The following is a 24,157-nucleotide window of genomic DNA, read 5'->3' as shown; positions in this document are numbered from 1 at the left end:
GTACACTTAACTCAAAAAGCACACTCAATGTTGGCCATAATGATGCTGGTCCTCATCCTACAGATGAGCTTTTTCAGAGAACAAGCCCTTTGACCCCACCTTTATGGCCACCAGGTCCTTGTCTTTCTGTAGGAGCTGCTTCTCCAGCTCGGCCACCTTCGTCATGGTCTCATTCTCCACCTCCAGCAGCTTCTCCGTCACCTGCCAGGGAGATCAGGAGGGTCACAGAGAGCCAGGGAGGGAGGGAGGGAGGGAGGAAGGGAGCGAGGGAGGGGTCGGAGAGGCCCGAAGAAAATAGAGGACAGGTTGAGAGGATGGATAGAAAGAAAACAAACAGCAGAGACCGGAGAAAGAGAAAACAGGAAGAGCGAGAGGGAGGACCGATCCCACAGACAGATACGCAACTGTCTATTTCAGCTCCACGCCCCTTCTCTCTTGCCTTCTCTCTCTTTCGCTCTCTCACTCCGTCCTTCCATCAACAACAGCTTGAAGAAATGGGAGAGTCCCATCGGCATGACGCAGCAAGCGATACGGACAGTCCAGCTTTCTGCTTTCTGGATTTTGGGAGAGGCTTCAAATGCCGCAAGGCTTTTTAGGCGACCCTGTGGCTTCCCTCCCTCGTAATTCCTGAGCCCTGACACCAAAGAGCCTGTTTTTGTCCGTTCCCCTGGTGGCGCGTGTCAGGGGCGACCTTTCGGGCTACGGTGTTCCAGCGGAATGCAGCAGTGCGGCGTGGGCCGCAGGAGGACTGGACGGCGTAAAAGAGCAGGAGGGGCAAGAATCAAACGCATTGTTTATCCAGCCGGGGTGTGTACAGCCGAGCTGGAGTACTGCTGGAAGGATGGTTGGCACGGCGACTGACACCAGCGTTGACATGTGTAGTTCCCGGCACCGCCACACGGGGCTCTCTACCTATCTCTCCTTTACAGTTGCAGTTTTGCAGAACTGATTAAAAATGATTTAATCATTTTAATTAATTTAAAAATTAATTTCTTTTACATCATTATATACACTACACAGCCAAAAGTATGTGGACACCTGACATCGAACATTTCATGGAAAATTGTGGGCGTTAATAAGGAGTTGGCCCACCCTTTGCTGCTATAACAACCTCCACTCTTCTGGGAAGGCTTTATACTAGATGTCGGAGCATTGCTGCAGGGATTTGCTTCCATTCAGCCAGTAGAGCATTAGTGTGGTCGGGCACTGATTGGGCGATTAGGCCTGCCTCACAGTTGGCTTTCCAATTGATCCCAATGGTGTTGGAGGGGATTGAGGTCAGGGTTCTGTGCAGGCCAGTCAAGTTCTTCCACACGGTTTTTGACACATCCATTTCCATATGCACCTTGCTGTGTGCCCAGTGGCCTTGTCATGCTGAAACAGGAAATGGCCTTCTCCAAACTGCTGCCACAAAGTTGGAAGCACAGAATTGTTCAGATTTACCTAGCCCAAACCATGAAAAACAACCTCAGACCAAGGGGTGTCCAGATATTTTTGTTCATATAGTGCAACAGGTGTCCAGCCCCTTCCAGCTTATGTTTTAGCTTTGCATTTAATATATTGAAGCAGATACTTTCATATAATCAATGCTTTTCACTGCTTTTATCTCACCGTGGGCCTTAAATGAAATAATTTTAAGGTACAAACAGAAAGGACAGCTGGGATCCATGGCAGGTGAAAACTGGTAAAAGGTAAAAGTTCATAAATATATTCTTTCAGCATCAAAAACAAATTCTTTCATCGCAATAAGAAAAAGCCAATAATAAGCCTATATACCTTTGTGGCCATCTCTAGTTCATTCAGGTTTAATTTATCCAGTAGAGGACAGTATAAGATGTCCAACAATGTATGAATGTCACATTGGATGTATGGAACAACAATTGAGAGCATGTTCAGGTGCATTGTCACATTGTACGCATTCAGCCAGTGCTAGCAGGAAAAGACATGCACCCGGTGAGGTGTAATTGTTGCGTTCCTTCATTTTTTTGGAAAACATTATTAATCTTGGGAACTTCTCAGCATGGCTGAGGCATATCCTTGCCCAGCGAATATGGATTTGTGGAGTGAGCTGGAAGAGGAGAGAGAGGGAGGTTCCTCCGAGCCCAACAGCACTGAAGATTACATACTGTAGAGTAAAATTATAAAAAATTACTGAGTGCAGAGTACAGAAAAAAGTGGTTTTATTGAAGTACAGGAGTGTGTGATTACAAATTTAGATGTGCATACCAAAGTGTGTTATAATGCTTTTGCATCATGTCATTTGTTCCTATTCCAACATTTCTATCAGGGCTCTGTTGAAAAATGGACAAATTTAAATGCAAATAGCATTTTATTCATTTTTGGAGAGGTTATTTTTCATTAAAGTGTGAAGAGTCTAAGCATTAATACAGTATATGGGATATAGCGCTACACCTTGAATAAATGACAGAAAAAGGTAATAGTTTAAGAGAATGTTATTGTTAGATCCTATGCTTCGCCTGCGTCTAATTTCAAGGCTATTGGGCTTTAAGGACTTAAAATACATAAGGATATTCCTAGTTTGACCTCCAAAATGAGAAAGAAATTGGACAAACACTAATATTGGACTAAAGTTGGACTAACACTGGACTAACAATAATCCTATTTCTTATTATAATTTTGTGAAGTGATGAAATTTTTAAGAGAGAACATTAGGAACCTACCTGCATTAGTCAATGCCGCTGTAGCGACCAGCCGCTGCACTAGCATTTGTGTGTTGCAGTAAATGAATGATGAACATCAGCACGGCTGTGAGTGGCAGTGGGCTATCTTACGTGAGACAGATGGTCCTCCAGCTCCTCCACCTTCTCCAGGGCCACGTTCTTGGTCTCCGCGTCCTCCAGCAGCCCCCCGACGTCGAACACGTTGTCCAGGTACGCCTGGATCTGCACCTGGAGCTTGTCGCTCTCCGTGTGTCTGGACTTCTGCAGGGGAGGAAACGCACTCAAACTCAGCACTGCTCCATTATTCATCCAATTACGTCTCGAAATGAAACATAGCCCAAGTGTTTCGTATGTTTGCAGTGTTGGTCTGGTAACAGAAAACGTGTACTTTAGTGATAACAATGTTGGTTTGAATGGAATTTTATAAGGAAGATTTTAACAATTTTACATTGTTACAGTGTGGGGTTGTTAAAGGTGAAGAGATATTTTGCATTGTCGCAGTGTGGGGTTGTTAAAGGTAAAGATATATTTTACATTAGTGTGTTTGGTTCATAAAGTTGAAGATGCTTTTTACATGTTACAGTGTTGGGTTGATAAAGTTTAAGATTCATTTTACATTATTATAGTGTTGGGTTAGTAAAGGTGGATACGTATTTAACATTATTACACTGTTGGGTTAGTAACAACAAAGATGTACTTTACATTACTGCAGTGTCGAATTATTAAAGGTGAAAATGTATTTTAAATTTTTACAGTGTTGGGTTAGTAAAGTTGAAGATGAATTTTACATTATTATAATGTTGGCTTAGTAAAGATGAAGATGCATTTTTCATTGTTACGGTATCGGTTTGACGCTGTGCATAGACACCGCACCTCCAGGAAGTCGTCCAGCCCCAGCTTGGTGAACTCGTACTGCAGGTGCACGCGGAAGTTCATGTCCTCCACCGAGTGGACCACGATGTTGATGAACTGCATGCAGGCCACCTGGGGACACACGGAACTCACGTGAGGGTTCAAGCGCGCCCCAGACCGGCTGGCCGAAAGCGCACGGGTCCCAGGCGCCCCTCACCATGAAATCGATGTTCCCGTCTTCGCCGCGGAAGTACTCCATCAGTTTCTCGAAGCGGTGCTTCTCCTTGCACACCTGAGGGAGGACACCGTCGACACAACAATGTTATGATGCAGGGCTGGCCAGCTGGGCAGCGATGCAGCTACTGTAGGCGTCAAGCTGTTTAATTTATTTTACCATCACACGTACACAGTGTGAAAGATGATGGCGTGGCAGGCATTTGTGGTGTTACCACAGTGTGGCACTGCAGAGCACTGAAGCGCAATTTACTTTTGGACCCTTCTATGTGTTCCTCTTAGTCACAGACAAAACAAAATTACAGACCAACACCATATTAAACAGAAAAGAAGCTAGAAATGAGAGAACGTTTCATTTCCCATTTCTTTGCTATTCATTTTCTCCCCCTGATTTCAAACGTACGATGGCAGCCCTCAGCCGCATCCTCTGCTGATCTGGCAGGTCACACACTAGCACAAGGCTTGTCTAGCTGCCGCTTTAAGCTGCATAGTCACCACACCAAAGGACTACACCTCTGGTTCCCCGTCATCCAGAGCGGTAGTCGGGTGAAAAAGGGGGATAACCTTTTGCACAGTAACAGTGAGATGGATGCATGTAAGTTTACAAACTCCCCATCTGAGTATTAAACCTTAAACCAGCAGGACTGTTTCAATTCTTTGTTCTGGGTGGGGTGCCACCAGGGAATTTGGGCCCCATGAAAACATCTCACATTGGTCCCCACCATCCCCAGGCCATCCCATCCCTGCACAATTACAGCACAATTTCTTGAGGGCCCCTGTTAGTCAGGGCCCTTGGAATCAGCCTAACATGCCCCCCCCAATACGACGCCCCTGTGTTCTGGTCAGACAGTGGATCAACACTGAGTGTGCAGCTTCTCAGGACCACTTGACTGCTGTCTGAGTTCCCCAGTGCATAATCCAGCGGAGCCTGACATTACCGTCGGCCCACACCGTCCCTGCAAGACGCAGAGTTACTATTTGCGACACAGCTTGTTCCTAATTATGGGAATTCATGGGAAGAGAGAAAAATGAAAATAAGGAGGGAGAGCGAGCCAGCTGTAGCCAGACTCCCACACACTGAGGAGAGAGCGAGTGAGAGAGAGACAGACAGAGAGAGCGAGAGAGAGAGAGAGAAACTGAGAGAGAGAGAAAATAAACAAACCATTTTCTACACAAAAACAGAAAGCAGTTCAGGCTCCGGGCAGCCATTTTCTTCTTGTGGGAAGAAAGCACAATGTCCTGCATTGTACATCAAAAAAGCACCTAACTTTCCACAGGGCATTCTGCATTTTGACTCCATATTCCAGTCCAAGCCAAACTAGCAATATGAAGATGACGCATTCAGAAACCATGCCTCTGCTTACCAGTGTGCTATATCTGTCTACGATTATGGGAGAAACACTTTCCACAAAGTACTTTAAGAGTTGTATCATTTATTTCTACATGTGAAATGAATCAGTTCAAGGAAACTTGAACTTCTCTGATGTGCTTCTCTGATGACTGTTATGTGCCCCCCCTCCCCCTTGCTTAACTAATAAGCTTAGCTGTTGTATGGCTGTTCATGTTGAATGTGAATGTGACTGCTCTGTTACAGATATGTTTTATATTGTTGAAGGCAAGTAGTACCAAGACAGTAACTTCTGAATAAAGGGTTTTTAACGTAAGATGGGAGTGCCTTGGTCTTCTTGGCTGTTTTCGGTTATGCTTCCTAAATGCAAAATTAAGCCAGGCTTAACTGTGTCGTTTGACCTGGCTCACAGTAACAATGCAGGGGAGAGGGCAGCACTACAGTTAAGTGTGGAGTTAAGCCAGGCTTTACTGTGTTTACGATGTGGTTCTGTAGTCAAACTCCCACACTCTGGGAAAAGACAGGGAAAGAAAAAAACAAAATAAACTGCCATTTCCGGCACAAAAACAAAAACCAGCCCAGGCTCAATTTGTTTTCCCGAGAGAAGAAAAAACACACTGTCCTGTATTACACACCAAAAATGCATGAAGGAATCAGGCTCCCAGAAACAAAAATGCGGAGGGTGGGGGTGGGGGGGTGGGGGGGGGAGTCAAGCCAGGCTAAACAGTTAAGCTTTACCTCTTTGAAGTTGTCGAAGGCAGACAGGATAATCTCGTGGCCCCCCCTCACTAGGCACACTGCGGCCAGAAGCTCCAGGACAAGGGCTTTAGTCCTGAAAGCAAAGGGATGGACACGAGGAATCCCGCATTAACAGGGGAGATACACACAGGGAAGCCGAAACAAAAATCAGCCCAACTACCAGTCAGCTGTTCACCAACCGTGTTATTCCTGCCATTTGACTTTGCCCAAATAAGTTAAACGGCCGTAAGATCACACTCAGTATGGGCTCACAGAGGGCTTGAACCTCAGAAAAAATTGGGCCTATACTGTTGTTCTTTCACCCTCATTATACACGCTGATATGTTGTCAGCTGCTCTGGATAAGAGCATCTCCTAAATTAATAATAACAATACATATTAAATTAATAAATAATAAATGTGCAGATGATGCTAAATCTATTTTTATTTAACCCTTACCTGCGGCAGGTTAAAATTATTCCAGCTGTTATTCCAATTTAACCCACAATTCAGTTCAGTTCAGTTCAGTTAAATTTGGTATGGCAGGATGCTGTTCGCTTACCTGGAGCTTTTATTGTTCAAACTAAGGGCAATTTCGTTGACGGCGTGAGCGTGTGACATGACCATGTTGAAGCCGTACTACAAAGGATAGAAGAGAGAAGACATTAAAATGGACCCCGAGACTAACAAACACTTCTTTATGCCTTTTCCCTCCCTTATCTCCTATTTTGGCATTCGCTCATTGCAACCTCCGCTGTCGACTCGGGAGGGCAAAGAGACGACCGTGCGCTCTCCTCTGAACCACATGATGTCACCCCCGCTATTTTTCACACTGCGGTCGAAAAGTCAGGGGGGAGACCACGGGGGCCATCCGTGCCCCGGAACAGTGCCCTGTTAGGATGAGCCACTCAGCATTCCTGACGCACGCTTATCATTAAAAACACGATTGTAAAAAACTTGGGAAAAACCCAAGATGAACTTATTTGTTGAATAAAAAAAGCCTGCGAAAATACTGTAAATTAATATATAATGCACCAGAATGCAGGTTTCTCGGCTTGGTGTAACAACCAGCCAGTTATTTTTATGGGAAGAAAAATGACTTGAAAATGGGACAACTGTTGTTGTAATGCCATTCCCTCGCACTAGAGGGCGTCGCACGAGAATGGACAGTTCCGGCGTGTGTGATTTACAGCCACGAGGCTGCGGTCGGGGCGGGGGGGATACCTGATAGTTCATCACGGCGCGGAGACACATGATGCAGACGTGCACGTCGTCCTTCTGGCTGACCAGACGGGAGTTCTTGAGGGTTTTGCTGCTGGTGAAAGTGTTGTAGCTGGAACGAGAGCGCAAAGTGAGATCAACAACACGCCCTCTCGTGAAAGATGCTGACCACAATTATTTTGGCCACTGATTGCATGACAGGGGGTTTGACAATGAAAATTAAAAACATGGAGATGATTGAGAAACCTCTGGATTGCAAGTGCACCAGGACTGATTCTCAGTCGGTGGAAAACTGTAACGATGACCTGTGAGGCACTTGAAAAATCAAAGTGACGCAGAACTGTGACTTGACTTGGACCTGCACTCTAAAATAATTCCAAAAAACCTACACTTCGAACTTTCAAAAGGGAACATTTTCCCATAATTCCACTTTAAATCCAACTGCATGTAAATATGAAGGCCACTACAATGGCTCAAGTCATATTATTTTTCCATTACACTTCAGTGTATCCACATGGGGTCTGTAATATATTACGTGGTCATGCAAATTATTATATTGCCATGTATTGTTACATCATCATCTGAAGTAATCAGGGCTTGCAGTTGTATCGTTTTTGACGGGGGCATTGTGTCTCTGCAGGCAGTGACCAGAGGGATGAGGAGGGTGAAGATGGGGAAATGGCTCTGAAGGCTTTCTGGCGGTGGGCGGCCGCACGCGCTCACGCGGGGAGGCGGAGCCTGGCTCCTGACCCCCTGCGGTCTCCCGGTCACAGCTGCCCACAGCCTGCACACTGCTCATCCCTCTCACTGTCCGTCTGCCTGTCTGTCTGTCTGTGCGGAAGGGGTCCCCAGCCCTGGGTCCCCAACCCCGGGCTAATCCGCTCCTGGAGAACAGTAGCGCCTCTTGCTTTTTTTGTTTTTACCTTCAAATCGGCAACCAATTCAGACCCCAAGAAATGAGGTTAAACGAGGTAGCTGTTAATCAGCTAAATTTAATGTATCAATAAACCGCTGATTATCGATGAAAACCAACTGACCCATAGCTTTCCAGGTCCAGGGCTGAACCCCTGTTGTACAGACTACAGGTCCACCAGGCCTGGATATCTGTAAAGCCTACAGGTCATTATGTAACAGGGCTAGGTCTGTGGAGCACATCGAATGCTTATCCACCATGCACTACAGACACTACATACATAAATAGCTATAGAACTGCCCATTTTCATATATACTGTTCACAAAACCCTAACTGAATACAGGGAGTTGGAAATTTTCCCAAGACTATAAACATTACATGCTGCGCAACCGTTTCCTGTTTTTATAACTTGTAACAGAGTTACTGCATTGTCCCCAACACACAAAGGAATAAATAAATACGGATTTGCATTCCATAATAATATTTGGAATAGAATGAAGCATGCAGAACAGCAAAATAACATTCCCTCTACAGCAAGAGCTGTATCTCACATTCAAATATCTTTACATTGTGGTCATTTATGACACACAGATCCTGTTCATATGGTGATATCCAAGAGCCAGTTTGAGTGCCATGCAGCGACTGAGAGCAAGATCCTGATGTACAGCCCCAGATGGGCATTTTTTCCAGTTACAGAAATATGCAAAAGCATGGGGACAGTGAGACAATTCTAGTAGTTTTGGCTCTGCATTCCAGCACATTGGATTTGAAATAAAAAATGAATATGAGGTTAAAGTGCAGACTGTCAGTTTTTAATTTGAGGGTATTTATATCCATACTGGGTGATCCGCGTAGTCCTCATGATCACTGTTTAATTTCTAATCTGATATGCAGGAGTACAGAGCCAAAACTGTGTCACTGTCCCATTACTTTTGCATTTAACTGCATGCTTCTCCACAGACTAACTACAGTATGTCTTGCACACGTTTCAGATTGCTGGAAATTAAATTCCATCTTCATATGTTGGTTTAGAAGATGGTTTCTCTCTTTTTTTAAAAAGTGGTATATTTAACAAGAAATAAAAGTGTAATGCATAGATCCATCTGTTTGCTCTTCTAACTACATTATAGCAGATATACTGAGATGCAGGGTCATTGCTGTTATTTAATAGCCATTATAAAAGTACTACAGCTTACTGTGTTCTTGAAGACCTACTGTGCTTGTATTACTCACTGTAAATAAGAGCAACTGCTAAATGAAAATGAAGTACTGGGTATGCATAAGCCCTGTTATATCACTGCATATGCAGGTACCGGAAGAGGGAACCTTCTGCAAAGACATTTTAAGATCTGCGGCCCGTGCCAAAGGCATCCCCCCTCTCAGACAGCTGGGAAACTTCACACTCAGATGCCACTGTACTGGTCATGTTGGTACCTAGGTTGGTACCTAAGTTGGACATTTAAAGACGCAAATATGGTCACCAACAGAAGTTTGGTCTGAAGGCAGCGGGATCGCAATTTGGGCCTCCAGAAGCTCCTGGAACTCCAGAACGCCATCTAGAAGGGCCGAGAGGGCGGGTCCACAGCGCGAGGGGCGGGTCTGTTAAAGGGGGGGAGGGTCAGGGGGTCGGGAGCAGAAGCGCGGAGCCAGCAGGGGGCAGCGGTACGTACCGGTGGGCGGACTGACGCGCGGACTGAGCCAGCGCGCTGAGGAAAGGCTGCCCGGCGCACTGGTGCAGATCCTCGATGGACCTGCTCCACGACTTCGCCTTGTCCAGAGCCCCCTCCTCCCCACTCTCCTGCCCCTCAAAATCCAACCTGCGGCCGGCGGACAGACACACAGATACAGGTCCACGGGCGGGACAAGGGGAGGGGGGGGGGGCAGTTTTAGCACCACATGGCACAGCTCAGCGAGGTGCCGCACCAGCTGGCACACAGCAGGCGAAGGGCAAAGCCACACAGCACACAGCACAGCTGCCAAGCAGGCCGCGAGGCACGCGAGCACATCCAGGGGGGGCTGCCTTGCGCTCATTAGCAGCAAACACTGAGGGACCTCAGGGGTTATGTCACTGCGCGTTGCCGTGGCGACCCTTTATTTTCTACCCACTGTTTAACCAGGTAGCCACAACTGAGAATTCAAATCTCATCTGCAGTCGCAACGTGGGGAATCAACAATAGGGAATACAGTGATTTGTGCAGCCAATCAGATATCAAATGTAAGGGGACATGACTACGTTAGGCCAAATGTAGAGGCACTCTTATGGGAATTTGACCGGGGCAGTTAACACCCCTACTATTTCGATAAAAGTACCATGGTCACCGCAGTTCAATTCTAATTTCAGTTATGCTGGCTCGTTTGAGACGTCTGTGTCCTTGAAGCCCGAGTAAGTTTTGAGCGTCGCCTTGGAGACAGCAAAAACTCACATGACAGCGCACTGGGCGAAGGAAAGGTACTCCACCAGGACATCCAGCCCTCTGTTCTCGTCATTGAGGAACTCCCGAACCCACCTAGGAAGAGAGGAGAAGAAAAGAGAGACTGAGAGAAAATACAGGAAGAAATGGGTAAGGGGTAGTGGAGGGTGGACTGCAATAAAACAAGAGGCCATAGGAGGAAATTAGTCACAGGAAAAATTCAGACTAAAATTTTATTTTCCACACTGAGTTGTTACCACATGGATTATCTTGCCAGAGCATGGAGTAGTATTAGAGACACCTGATTCTTTGATTGACCATGATTAGTTAATTGGTGTAATCAGGTGTCTTAGTACTGGGCTTAAACTCAAGCCTGCACCCACACTGGCCCAGAGTGGGTTGGATAAGACTGGATACCCCTGCTCTAGACAGCAGTAAAAATGTCAAATCCCAGACCAGGGCTGCCCAACCCAGCTCCTGGAGATCTACCGTCCTGCAGGTTATCATTCCAACCCTGATTTGACACACCTGATTCTACTAATTAGCAGCTCACTGAGATCTCTAGCTGTTGAATGGGGTGTACTTTTGTTAATGCTGGAATGAAGACCAACAGGATGGTAGATCTCCAGGAACAGGATTGGGCAGCCCTGGCCCAGATGGACTGAATGGCACGCTCTTGTCATCTACCGTTCTTATCTTATGTCATCATGAGGGGATATCAGGGTATATAAGTTCTCCAGGAGCTGGCACTGCTTTTAGTTTCTAGTGAAAGGGTTCGTAAGATTGGAGCAACTTGGGGGAGGCGAATGTGCAGCGTGGCGTGGCGTACGAATGCACCGGGTTTGACTGGAGTGACTCTCCCCACGGTCCGCAGTGAAATCCTGACTATGCCGATGCAGACTGTGGCCATTAATGCCAGGCCCCCCCCTCACGCAGGTAGGGAGAGCGCAGGTCAGCTGATCGCCCGTCGAGGCCCCGGCGGTCTGCCCGCTCGTCGCAAATGGGATTTTGGCAGCGGTCGCGGGAACAGCCGTGGCTACGACCCGGCATTCCAAACATAATGAAAGAGAAAAATCTGAGGGACACATTGTGTTTTAAAACGCAGAGGCACCTTAATAAGAGGTGTACATTGTAACACTAGGGTTTTCTGCTTCCGGTGAAATTTAAACGCGCGGAAACCGGTCGAGCGACCTTGGCGGGTTTCTCTCTGCCAGCTCACACAGGTCTGTTCTCAGGACGGGCCGGCCGGGTTCTCCTTTAGCAGTCTCGCTTTTCTTAATTCTACAAAGCCTCCCACAAGCGTTCCCGGCGGACTCCAAAAATGGCTTGGCAAGGCCGCGGCGGGAAGCCGTAGCGCTCGAGCGCCAGGCTCAAGTTCTCTGAAATGAATCCCAGGCAGAGAAGTCCCAGTCTTGAGGAGACAGAGAGAGAGAGAGAGAGAGAGAGAGAGAGAGACAGCAGGAGGTAAGACACACAAAAACAGCGAATGCTCTGTTCCTCTGCTTCTTTTAATCATAACCTGGACAGAAATGGCAGAATGCTACGTGCCCTCAGTCACCTTCCTGATCCTGACACAACCCCCCCCCCCCCACCTTCCCACCTCCTCCCCAGGGCTGGCGTCTGCGATTCCCGTAGTTCTGTCGTACTGGCAGAGACCTCTGTGCTCGTAGGAGATACCGGTCAGTTTCCGAGCCAAGCCAGACCGGAAAAATCAGGTACAGGGAGCCAGAGTGTGTGTGTGTGTGTGTGTGTGTGTGTGTGCGTGTGAGCGAGGGAGACAATGAATGAGGGGAAAGAATAGGTGAGACAGACAAGCAACCAAGAAAAGTGAAAAGTAAGAGGCTTTGACTTTTGATTTCCTTTTATTGAAAACATACTATTCCACAGTCTCCACAGAGACAGATGAAGAGAGAAAGAGAGAGAGAGAGGAAGTGAGAGAAATGAAGAAACAGGAGTAAAATGGCACAGAAATGAAAGGGGAGAAACAAAGTGGAGAGGTGAATAGAGAACTGGAACAATTGAAAGAATGGAAGAGAACCCCGCAGAATCGGGGGCAGGGGGAACGAGAAGGGGGGCTCTCTTGATCATCGGTTTCCTGTCTAACACCCCCTGCTCCCCCCCGACCCCCCCCCCCACCACCACCACCACCACCTCCTACCCACATCCCCCCCTCTTTTCCTGTCTGACCAGATGCTATTTTGGGTTCATTTGGCAAACCCGGGAATAACAAATCACAAAGGGTCACCGTTTGGACACCCATACAGTAAATAGCTCTCTGGCCAAAAACTTCATTTCCACCCCAGAATGCACTAGGGGAAAAAAAACGAGACTTAAGACATTCCTTTCCAAAGAGATTGTGCAGGAAATACCTCGAGGTGACCTCAAAGTTGCCTTTGAAGCAGAATGCAGGGTCTAATTTTGAAATGCTTATTGATAGTCGTCTGATCGATAAAAAGATTGTTGAGGCACATCAGGAAAGGACAGAACTGCACACTAGTTCAGTCTCAGGTAAAGACAGCAGATGAAGGGTCTCCCGTGCGGAACGTTCCAGAATTCCATCCTGGCTGCCGGTATCGACTGTGGCCCTGGACTCCTTCAGGCCGACGCCGAATTAGCCACGGCTTCACCAGATTAAACCGTGATGAAATGTACAACAAACTTCTCACCATTAACATTCATAATCATAATGCTTTACATACTTTTTTCCAGGGTTTTAATGCACAAACTGTTTTTTCTCCACAGTGGAAATCCATTCAATTTGCTGCGGTTAACTGCAACTGCTCCTATGATGTCATTTATTGTTTTGTCTCCTCATTGTCTTGCTTCTCTCGTGGCCTTTGTTTTGTGAAGTATTTTATTGTTATACCCATCCAGGGAACGGGTGAAAATGAGCTTTTAATCAAAGGCTGTCGCAATACGTCGTATTTCACGTTTTGCCATGTACGTGAACAATTTGCACGCGGTCCCTGACGAGACACACAGATTAAAGAGAAGGCCTCAGCCGGCAGGATGAACAGAACAGGCAGTGAACCTTAGCAGCAGCACAGGAAGCGAAGAAGAAGGACGCGGAGACGCACGAACACAGCGAGGGAGTGCAGCTGAGGACCGGGCCGGGGGTTCGGGGGGGGGGGGGGGGATGCTGAAACAGCACATAGCTGAGGGCGTGTGCGTTTGAGCGCGTTTGCGCGCCCCATACACTGGCTCCATTGTCGGGGCAGCCGAGCTTCCTGCCTTCGCCGTCGGACGCCGGGCCAAGCTTCCTGCCCACCGCTACGGCAGGGGAAGTGGGCGGGGGGGCCAGAGATCTCGGGCACAGTCGCCATGGGGCTGCCATTTCGGGAAGGGCACAAAAAACCTGCGTCTCTCGTTTGGGTGGGGGGGGGGGTGTACATATACAATTCTGTGGGTTTATTCTACACCCTTGCTGCTTGCCCAATGACACAGTCTCTCCATCCTGTCATTAGCAGGCCTCGAATTTGATCATTTAAGGGCAGTGCCACATTGGCCAACTTCAACTCTTCAACCTTCTTATACAGTTTCCAGCTTGGATCCCACCTGTGTTATAACGGAAAGACCCACAGTAATAAGCCACATCCCCCTTAAGCACAGGAGCATAGAAAGGTCTGGACACCGGCACTAAATTCTGAACAGATGCAGATCACAGGGGGATGGATGAAAGTCAAACAGCCTTTTCAGATGGTTGTCTTCTGGGCCATTACTCAGAAGTTAAAATAGGTCAGTGATTCCCAACCCTGTTCATGGAGATCTACTCTTCTGCAGGTTTTCACTTCAATCCTAACAAAGCACAAAGCTCATTCAACAGCTATAGATCTCGCTGAGCTGCTAGTTATTTGATTATGTGCTATTGGATTGCTTCCCTGGATATCTCACTGCAATCCTTCAAAGCACTCAATCGCCTCACTGCAGGTAGATTTAGGAAACCCTCACAGACACCTGAGGCCACCTGATTGGCTAGAGAGTGCATTACCCGATGTGATTGGTCCTCAGGGAAATTTCCAGCTCCCGCAGAACTTTGGTGGACTCCTGAACACGCCGTCTGAACTTCTGTGTGTGAAAAATGGAGAGAGCGATGAAAATGGCTGAAGTAAAAAAGCGCAACTATACACTTCATTATCAGAAAATGCCAAAGAACACACACATGCTCTGAATAACTGCATACTGGGGAAGAGTTCGGCGGTAAAAATTCCAAACTCAGCTGGAATTCCTCCACAAAGTTTAGGACTGGGGTGCAAGGTGGCCATGTTTAATTTTATTCTACATCAAATGAACACCTACAGCACAATATCTGGATCTTATATTTGCCAATCTGAATTTGAAAGGCAAGTAATGTAAATTAGATGTAAAAATATCCATGCGAAATGTCCACCATGCCGATTTCCAAACACAGAGAACACACACTAGCTGTCCAGGAGCTCACCTTTCGAGTGACTGTGGGGTCCACATACCCTCTTAACTTCTGAATGTAGGTGTGTGGGGGGTTCTTCACCTGAAACCGCTCCTAAAACACAGGTACACACAAACACGCACACACACACAATGAAAACACTCAACATTAAGAACTAATCCATACATTGACAACCTGTGGGGATGACTTTGAAGGTAAAGAACTTGCAAAACTTCCATTAGCTTTACATGCAGTAAAGTTATTGTATATGGTTTTGTATGTTCTTTTGTATGGCCTAGTATGTTCTGTCTTTCTCTGATCTGGCAGACACTCAGTTTTTTCTGAGTGAAGCCACCTCAGTAACTTCCAGGCTGAAGTTGTGCAGGCCGTTTCCAGGGTAGCGGCGCGACCGCTAAGGTGTGGGCGTGCGGTGCCGAACCTGGTCGCAGATCAGGTCCCACTTCTTCTCGCTGTCATACTGGCGCAGCAGCCGGGCCTTGTCAGGGGGCAGGTTCATGGAGCTCTGCGAGGGAGACGGGAGGAACGTGAGCGTCTGCGTCCAGGCGCCCCGGCACCGGCGCTACACGCCTTACAGGATGTCCGTCAGAAAGCGCCAGGCTCCAGGCGGGGATGCGGGTCCTCAGCGCTAGCCTCCACCACCCAAACCCCCCTCACCCCCCCCACCCCTCCCCAAATGCACACATGGATTCCTTTTCCTGAAACTTGGGTGGTAGCAGATGACCTCACTTCCTGTACAGATTCCTGGCTTCCTGCCTAGTGAGATAATTGTGCACCACTGCCTCGCGCTCCTGGTATTAGACTTAGAACAACACTGTTTCCAGCTCTTGCATCAGCTGTTGGATACCACAGCCACTGGAAATACTGTGGTTACGGTGAAAACTGCATTACTGTAATTATGTACACTGTGTATATGTGCTGTGACTAGTCATGACTGGCTTGCTATCCTTGTTTGCACATGAGGGTCACAATGGAAATAAGTCATTGACTTGTGTATATTTAGCCTCAATAGTTTTTAAATGTGAATATTATTAACACATTAATAAAATATTCAGCCTTCTCATAATGGTGACTGTATGCATATTCTGTATTAACAAAAACAATTTCAAAATTTAAATTATCAGAAAGGAGGGTTAGGACCTGTAGTGAGAAACTGAGAAATGTCGATGCTGAGAGGTTTCCTCTGAGTGGCCTCTCATTCCCACCCCAATTACAGTCCTGACCTGTTAAATTTGGGCCTTTACTCAAAAGCCAGCCTCCCAAAACCAAAAAGCACGTTTCCAAAACTGCAGAGACGTACAACAAACACAGATTTGGCAGGACAGCAAAAAGGCCTGGCATTCTCGCCTCTCCTCCCCACCCATCGCCCTTATCCCCCCATTCCCATCCAGGTCCGCCCGCCATCTAACCTTCTACTGACGTTCTTCTGGCCCACCCATTCCTGTTTATGTTTAATATTTAGATATTAACCTTAACCAGTATCAACAAAAAGCATAACAAAAGATTTTTTCCCTTTGAAGAGCTGTTGCTATAATAAGCTGCTGGCGGCATTTGAGACAGTTGCTGAAGTGGTGCCTCAGAGCAAACATCCTTGCAACAATTTGGCCGTCGTCATTTTGGCTCCGACAAAAACGTCACAACTGACGTAGCCGTCACCCGGACCCGCACCAACTGGGCTGGGCGTCACCGTGGTGGCGTCCGGAAGGCACTACAACCTCTGTTCTGGGACCCAACCCTGTTTGGAAATGTCAGGGCCTCCAGAAAACGGCCTACGCCCGGCTCCCCATGCCTTTCCACCAACTTCAGAGCATTAAGCTGCAGCTGATTTCAGAAGACGACTCATCGACTGTATGACCGACCACCAGCACCGTGAATTCAGCACACAGTCTTTCTTGCCCACTCGCGCATGTGCATAAATACTGTGGGTGTCCCGCCTCTGCATCAGGAAGGCTCCCATCTGTATCAGAGAACAGACCAAACCAATTCCCATTTTAAAGTGGAAATGAGTCTCCATTTCGCACCACAGTAATGGAAAAGCATGTAACAGCTAAATTCCCAGTGCCAAATCAACTCTAACCAAATCGACTCCAACTGTCCAATAGTGACCGCATGTACACGTTGAGTTGGTTTTGCACCAGCACTTTTGAATAAGTCATTATTTAGCTTGCGCTAAAAGGGCACCCAAAGCTCAACAGATATAAGCTGTCACTCAACACCTGAATTAGTATGTGAGGCTGTGCGACCTCTGAACCCTGCAATCCACCACGATGCTGCCTAAGCTCACTGCCGTCACGTACTGAGGCCTGAACGCTTTCTCACAAGGCTACCCCACTCCAATGCGGTTGTCTTACGCTTCACCGTACAGCACCTGCCCGTCTACCGACCTGTACCTCCAAACCCTCATCTGCTCCTACCCAGCGCTCCTGCAGTTCCTCTGCCTGGACGGCTGCAAGTACAGAGGCCATAGTCGTGGTCCATAAGAGGCGCACAAAAACTGAAAACTGCAACCCTGTGCAAACCTCAAGCACTTTCACAGCTTTGAATTCACATCCAAAATGAAGCACTTCAAGGCTTTCAAGGACCCATTGCAGGGCTGTCCAATCCTGCTCCTGGAGATCTACCGTCAAGTCGGTTTTCATTTCAACCCTAATTTACCGCAACTGATTCTATTAATTAGCAGCCCAAGAACATCTCGAGCTGTTGAGTGAGGTGGCTGTCTAAGGGTTGGAGTGAAAACCTATAGGCCGGTAGATCACCAGGAACAGGACTGGGCACGCCTGATTTATAGCCATCCAGGCTAGGCCCTCCACTCTCTGGGTATTTTATAGCCGCTTAGCACTGTGGGATTGTTAAATATGATGACGACACTAACACCGGTGGAATGAATTTTCCACCAATCATAAAGCAGCGCCTCGTCACAACTTTCCAGAATTTTCCAAAAACTCATATCTACAGAGGTACTCTGGGGTGCACTGACACTGTGCCTTTGGAACACAGTGTGCTGCAAATAAAACAGTGCACCAAAAAAACTCACCACTCTCTGAAACATTTCCCATGACGCAATCCAGTTTCCTGGACTTTTCCAATTGTCACTGCGATTGTGTTTCGGGGTAAATGCATTGTCCTTCTTTTTGTGTTTTTCTAGCGTTTGTTTCCTTTTTTGCACGTTGTTGAAGTGGGCCTGGATGAGATCACTCGCCGTGAATGAGCGATATTTAGGGGGCCGCGGACCGGCGATCTGGTTCCGCGTCTCTCCTCACGTCCGAGGAGCGGAGAAGCTCCACAGGGCACTGAGGGAATTAAAAACAGGAACTGTCCTCGCTCTAAATCAACTCTTAAACAAACTTCCCAGCGGCACGTTATTGATGAATACTTGGTCACGAACTGGCCTTTCCACCTCTCCGCTAGCATCATCCTTTTCCCCCTCTTCCGCATCAAGAGTCCCAGCGTAAGCTTGCAGACATCTGCCCTGATTACCACAACAGCGGGGATGTGACATTAGATGTGTACTTCACATCCGCACAATTAACACCAAGAAGAATGGTGGAATTTGTATTGCATTTCTTGTGCTTAATGACCAGGGACAAAGGCCTACATGCACTCCCTGTAAAGGCGAGTGTGAAGCAGCCCTGCCCCACTGCAGTGATTTCACACTACTGAGGGCACAAGGAAATGCAATGTGCCTCTCAGCAATGGTTTTTTTAAATACGTTGTCCCACAAGGCTCAGTTTGCTTGACCCAGTTTTAGCCTGTTAAATGAGTGCACACATGATTTTTCCATTCAAACTCCCAGGTGATAAGCTTTCCCTTTGTGGTCCAGTGGTTAGTTACCGAAGCGCACCCTCGGAACAAAAAAAAGAGGTGGCCCCGTAGGTAGGCTAACACCAGACTGCGGTGTAAGGATGAACTCACAAAGCAAGACTCCTTTATTGCGTGCCAAATTCAAACATCAAATAAAACAGCGACCATCTGTATCATCTGTGTTAGCCATACAAGACTCAGAAGATCTGGGGCAAAATGAATTGTGAGTCATTTCCTTGATCCAGAGGTGAGGGTCCACAGAGCTGTCTCCATCTGTCCCAAAGCCAGGCTTAGACCACACAGCTGGTGGAGTTCACAGGGACATCTCACACTCAAGAACGGTGGGAAGACTGAGGAACCAAAGATCAAAAGATGGACCAACCAAAAAGAATAAAGAGAGACAGAGTGTGTGGGAGAGAGAGAAAGACTACAAAGTCTGTGCCCACTCACCTAACACTGTTCATACAAAGTCGTGAAAAGGTATTCACCAAACTTCCCGATTGCCTCTATTATTGTATATTTGTCACACTGAAAGGTTTCAGATCTTTAGACAAAATGTAATATTACACAAAGGGATCCTGAGTAAACACAAAGCATATATCTTAAATTAAAAAAAAAAAAAAATTCATTTATTTAATGAAAAAAGTTTTCAAACACCCCCTAACAAGTAGTTGGTTGCACCACCTTTAGCAACAATAACTGCAACCAAACGCTTCCTATAATTTGATATCACTCTTTCACATCTCTGTGGAGGGATTTTAGCCAATTATTCTTCCCTTTGTCTCATACTACAGTTTCTCTAAAGATCTGAAACCATTCTGTGTGACAAATGAGGACAGTACAAGTAATAAAGATTATAGGGGGTATAACCAATAACCACCTGTTCCTTTGGAAAGATTTTCCACAACATTTCCCCACCCCAAAAGGAACATTTAGTTACAGTGTATACCTCCTACATATGACCTGAGTATGCAGCACCTGTATGGCGTTCGGGGAGAACCAGGACACACAGCAGCAGAACTGAGAGGATGCAGTGTGGGGCAGCAGCAGAACTGAGAGGATGCAGTGTGGGGCAGCAGCAGAACTGAGAGGATGCAGTGTGGGGCAGCAGCAGAACTGAGAGGATGCAGTGTGGGGCAGCAGCAGAACTGAGTGGATGCAGTGTGGGGCAGCAGCAGAACTGAGAGGATGCAGTGTGAGGCAGCAGCAGAACTGAGAGGATGCAGTGTGGGGCAGCAGCAGAACCGAGAGGATGCAGTGTGGGGCAGCAGCAGAACTGAGAGGATGCAGTGTGGGGCAGCAGCAGAAGGATGCAAAAAAAAAAAAACCTGACCTGGTTCCAGACTAAGAACACCATGGGGGCCTACGCACAAGGTCAAGGTCAAATCCGCACAAGGTCTGCATGCTCATTTCATCGCACTTTCTTAAAGGACTTTAAGGCTTTTTCGTCCAGTTCTAGTTAGGCTACTTGGAATCTGATTTTCATCATAACTGTGCTTTTACTGGTGTGAAGGCAAAATTTTGATCATATTTGAGGGTTTCTCCCCCACTGTTTTAAACCGTGCGTATCTGAGTTGCAGGAACAGAGAGCTGAACATGTGCAGCGCCTCAACTCTCAGAGAGAAAAAAACAAGGTATCTGGAAAGACGACGGTTAAAGAGACTTGAAGAGACAGCAGACAAAGCTGGATTTTAACGTCCCTGAGGGCCGATGCCTGAAACTCAGCCCCCCACCGCCGCACGGACGCGAAGCTCCAGCGCAGTCTGGTTTTATAATCCTGCCTCCACGCGAGTGCGCACGCGAAACCTACGGAACAGCCTCGAATCATACTCTTTACTGAAATGTAAAAAAAAAAACCCAACCATTTCTGTGCTTATTTTATCCTCGGTCGTATCCTGAAGTGGATTCCGGTCATTTTCAGACCGCCGTGGATGAAGGAAATTACGCTGCCTGTCAAAAGCATTTCGGTTGGCACTTAGGCTACCTCCCTGGGCCGCTCGCTGGCTCCCGCTCCCTGCTCTATCAGCTCCAGTTTAAACGGATCCTAAATGTGTCAGTCGTGATAACCCCACAAATGCCAAGTGGCATGCTTGTTCGAAGGCTGGTAAATACAACCCGGCATTACTTTTGCCTGTTTACCAGAACGCTGACTAGAACGCGGACTACTCTGAGGAAAGTCAATAAGCGTGGGTCCTCTTAAAGAAAACTTTGACTTATTTAAAAAGATATACTTTCTATTATTATTATTTGTAGACTAGATTCTGCAGCTGTGTTCACAAATCGCTGAAGCACTTTCAGTTTTTGTGCAGAATTTAATTAATTCTTAAATCATAACCATCCAACCACTACTTTCTCAGTATAAGACAGTGAACATGCACATTCGGTTTAAATATGTTTGACAGGCTTATAGATCACAAAGAGCAGAACAGAACGAAGTCTGCACGCTGTGTGGCCTAAGCTGGTTGGCATTAAACACACTAGAGAATTTCACAGGCTATTCAATTTCCCATCAATTTACAATCGTGAAAAAACAATAAATGACATTAAAATTGTTATTCTAAAGTTCTGTAATTCTTCTATTTGAAAAACAGGTATGGATTCTCAATTTAAAATAACATTGTATAACAGTGTAAAAACTGCTGCCATTTATTTTAGGAAAAAAACGCCTTTATTGAAAAAGGCATTAGGCTATAAATGGAACTTAATTATCAAAATAATGCTAATGATAAACAAAACTTTAAAAAACATTCAGACTTTTATATAAGAAAGAAGGGGTGGAGGTGTCTTGCGCAGGGACACTTCGACATGCCCAGGGCGGGGGATCGAACCGGCAACCCTCCGACTGCTATGTCGCCCCACTGACAATATGTAGGCTAATGCCAGTCCGACAAATTTGGACTGCAGAAGCATCCACTTAAGCTAGATATCCACTTCTCAGAGGGATATGACCTAAAAGACTCCTCGGGTATGAATGAATTCAAAAATATGTACATGTAGGTAGAAAACCAACCCAGATTTGCCCCCCTTTTTACACAGTGACCATGAACAACTTCAGCCATGGCGCCAGACAGGCCACGCTTTTGGTTTAAAAAACAAACAAAAAAAAGGGGACAGGATGCTGTCACACCTGCGCTATGAGGACCGCCATCGCTCCGACTGACTACTGAATGGAGCTCGCATTCCAACCGTTCGTTTCCGCCGTGCGGCATTTCCTTCTGGCCGTCCAGGCGGGAAGTGGACGCGCGACAATGCGTACGCGCGGAATTTCAGGAACGCAGGTGAATGCCTGTGTGGTGACGCTGCTCGGGCCAGCAGAACAAGGCACAGCGACAAGTGTAACTCTCCAGATAACTGAACAGACATTCTTAGCTCTGTTAAGCAGAAATAGGAAATGTGTTAGGATGCTGAAGGCCAGTTGAATACAATACATCAGGCTACGTGCTGAAAACGGTGCCATTGTTCAAACCCGTCTGTAGAATGCGGCAGTATAAATCAAATAAATTGCAGTGTTTGAGAGCTCTGGTCACATTCTATTTATTTTACAATGTCAAATGTGCAGGCTAGAAATCTGACTCTCCATCACCAAACAACAAAAGAAAATAGCCACCCCAAACAGAATTGCGGGAGCGCTGGGTATCGGGGAAAGTAATGAGGACTTTATGGGGTCCACTGCCAAAAGGCCCGGTTGATGGATACAGAAGTTCTGAGTTTGTACGTTTGTTTGACACCTGGGGGGGAGCGGCTGAACGAGCATCAGACATCCCCCCCAGATGTCTTAAACATCCATTTGGTCCAATAACACTAATTTTAGTGTGCACAAACACATCACAACAGGAAAAAAACAGACTATCTTTCATTACGGTGGAGAGCCAAAGTGGACACTGAGAGAAAGAGGGAGAGAGAGAGGAAGTGATGGAGGGAGGACACTTGGTTTTCGGGGTACAGCACTCTGACCTGCCTGTCCGGCCTTACTCGCTTCCCTACACATGCTAATGTGTCCTCTCAATGGTTTTTTTTTTCTTTTCTTTTTTTTCAAATATTAGTGTTTATAAACAACATCAATGTGTATATGAATATTTACATGTGTTTACATTTACATTCAGCTACATGTGTATATGTGTACTACATAAGCCCTGAGGCAGGCATGACCCCATACACACTTGTGTGCATGTGTGTGTGTGTGTGTGAGAGAGAGAGATAGAGAGTGTGTGTGCATGCACTGTATGTTTAATCATGAACAGCCCTTAGTACAGATGTGTTTTACAGTGAACCTTTATGTCCGTGCAAAGGAGCAGCAGACTAAAAGCACCATGGGGACCCCATTCCATTCTGTAAGAACACTGCCAGAGAGAGGGAATCGCTCCAGGAAACACAGCTCAAACGCTTCAGGTCGTACTCTACAGGCCCTCAAAAAACCAAGAGGAAAATGCCTTTCCCATGGCAAAAAAAGCTGAGTTCACTTTAAAAAATGCGTTTCGGTAGTCATTGTCAGATAATTTCACCCAATTAAAAACAATCACTATGAAATGCGATCGAACGCATTCGGATTTAATGCATGCTAGACTTTGTCAATCATGCTTTTTTAAGAACGCACACATCGGGGTGCTTCCCGGCATTGGTAAAGTCATCACAGCCCAGCAGCTCGCTGACAAAGGGAATTCCCCTCGCAGACCACTCTCATGGCCACTGCCAAGACCAGACCGCAGGAATTTTATGTGCTTGAGTTTCAAGTCACTTTTTGAAATAGGATATCAGCAGGCCAACCTCCCCAATCCCTCTCCAAAATCTGCCCAGGTCTATTCCACGGAGCAGACAGTCATAGGAGGCTCTAGAGGACGCCATTCTGGTTCTGTTTCCTATTAGAATGTAGCTGGTGTAAGAAAACGGTCCTTTGAGTAAGAGTAGCGCTTTGACCTATTCCACTGAAATATGCAGCCAAGCTGAGCCCAAACTGACTGCAACCATGTGCTTGCCAAGCTGAAAGAATCAAAGGAAAACTGAAGCCAGTCTCCTAATAAAACTAACAGTGTTCAAATGCATACGGTCCTTTGCATTACCCTTCCTAAAAATTAAATATGGTCGCACAGGTACTCCAGTGACCCATGTTATTGATTTTCAGCCTCAGAAACAGGACTTCCTGTTTCAGCAGGAACAGTGTCATCCTCCAAGATTCCAAATGGTAACTACTGAATTGTGGTGCCTTTGGCAGACGCCGTGTGGCAGGGAAAGTTGTTGCACCGTATTCACATCTGCCTGCGGTGGGTCCTGAATCTACTGAGTTACATCTAAACTGATGTCACCGAATCAGGGGTGGTAACAGCCTTCCCAGCATGCACTGAGCCAGTCCGGGTCTTGCTAGAAGCAGGTTAGTGCAGTGGTTGCAAAACTGCGGTTTGGAAAATAGTGCTGGGTCATAAGAAGGGTGAAGGTAGGTCAAAATATGCACATGAACTTTATATTATGCACTTACCACAGACAAACGATTCACCACAGACATTAATTATGCGCTGGTTAACAGTGCAGTACTAGTTGTACA

The 24,157-nt window shown here is 46.6% G+C and overlaps 1 protein-coding gene across 4 annotated transcripts in view; it reads right to left on the bottom strand.

Moving 5' to 3' along the window:
* The window catches only part of LOC135237412 (formin-like protein 3), a 44,460-nt gene that overhangs the window by 17,049 nt on the left and 3,254 nt on the right, over positions 1–24,157 (bottom strand). For 3 of the 4 annotated variants that reach the window (XM_064304543.1, XM_064304544.1, XM_064304545.1), the window contains exons 2-13: positions 15,242–15,325; positions 14,836–14,916; positions 14,386–14,462; positions 10,410–10,493; positions 9,657–9,803; positions 7,077–7,185; positions 6,415–6,491; positions 5,854–5,947; positions 3,751–3,825; positions 3,555–3,665; positions 2,793–2,942; positions 100–201 (exon numbers count right to left, since the gene is read on the bottom strand). In XM_064304543.1, the coding sequence (XP_064160613.1) occupies positions 100–201; positions 2,793–2,942; positions 3,555–3,665; positions 3,751–3,825; positions 5,854–5,947; positions 6,415–6,491; positions 7,077–7,185; positions 9,657–9,803; positions 10,410–10,493; positions 14,386–14,462; positions 14,836–14,916; positions 15,242–15,325 (1,191 nt within the window). The remainder of the gene's footprint in view (positions 1–99; positions 202–2,792; positions 2,943–3,554; positions 3,666–3,750; positions 3,826–5,853; positions 5,948–6,414; positions 6,492–7,076; positions 7,186–9,656; positions 9,804–10,409; positions 10,494–14,385; positions 14,463–14,835; positions 14,917–15,241; positions 15,326–24,157) is intronic. The other variant, XM_064304546.1, reaches the window with a different exon arrangement.

This window comes from Anguilla rostrata, chromosome 13 (genome assembly GCF_018555375.3).
Source record: "Anguilla rostrata isolate EN2019 chromosome 13, ASM1855537v3, whole genome shotgun sequence".
Classification (NCBI taxonomy): Eukaryota; Metazoa; Chordata; class Actinopteri; order Anguilliformes; family Anguillidae; genus Anguilla; species Anguilla rostrata.
This window is presented reverse-complemented; position numbering and strand designations above follow the sequence as displayed.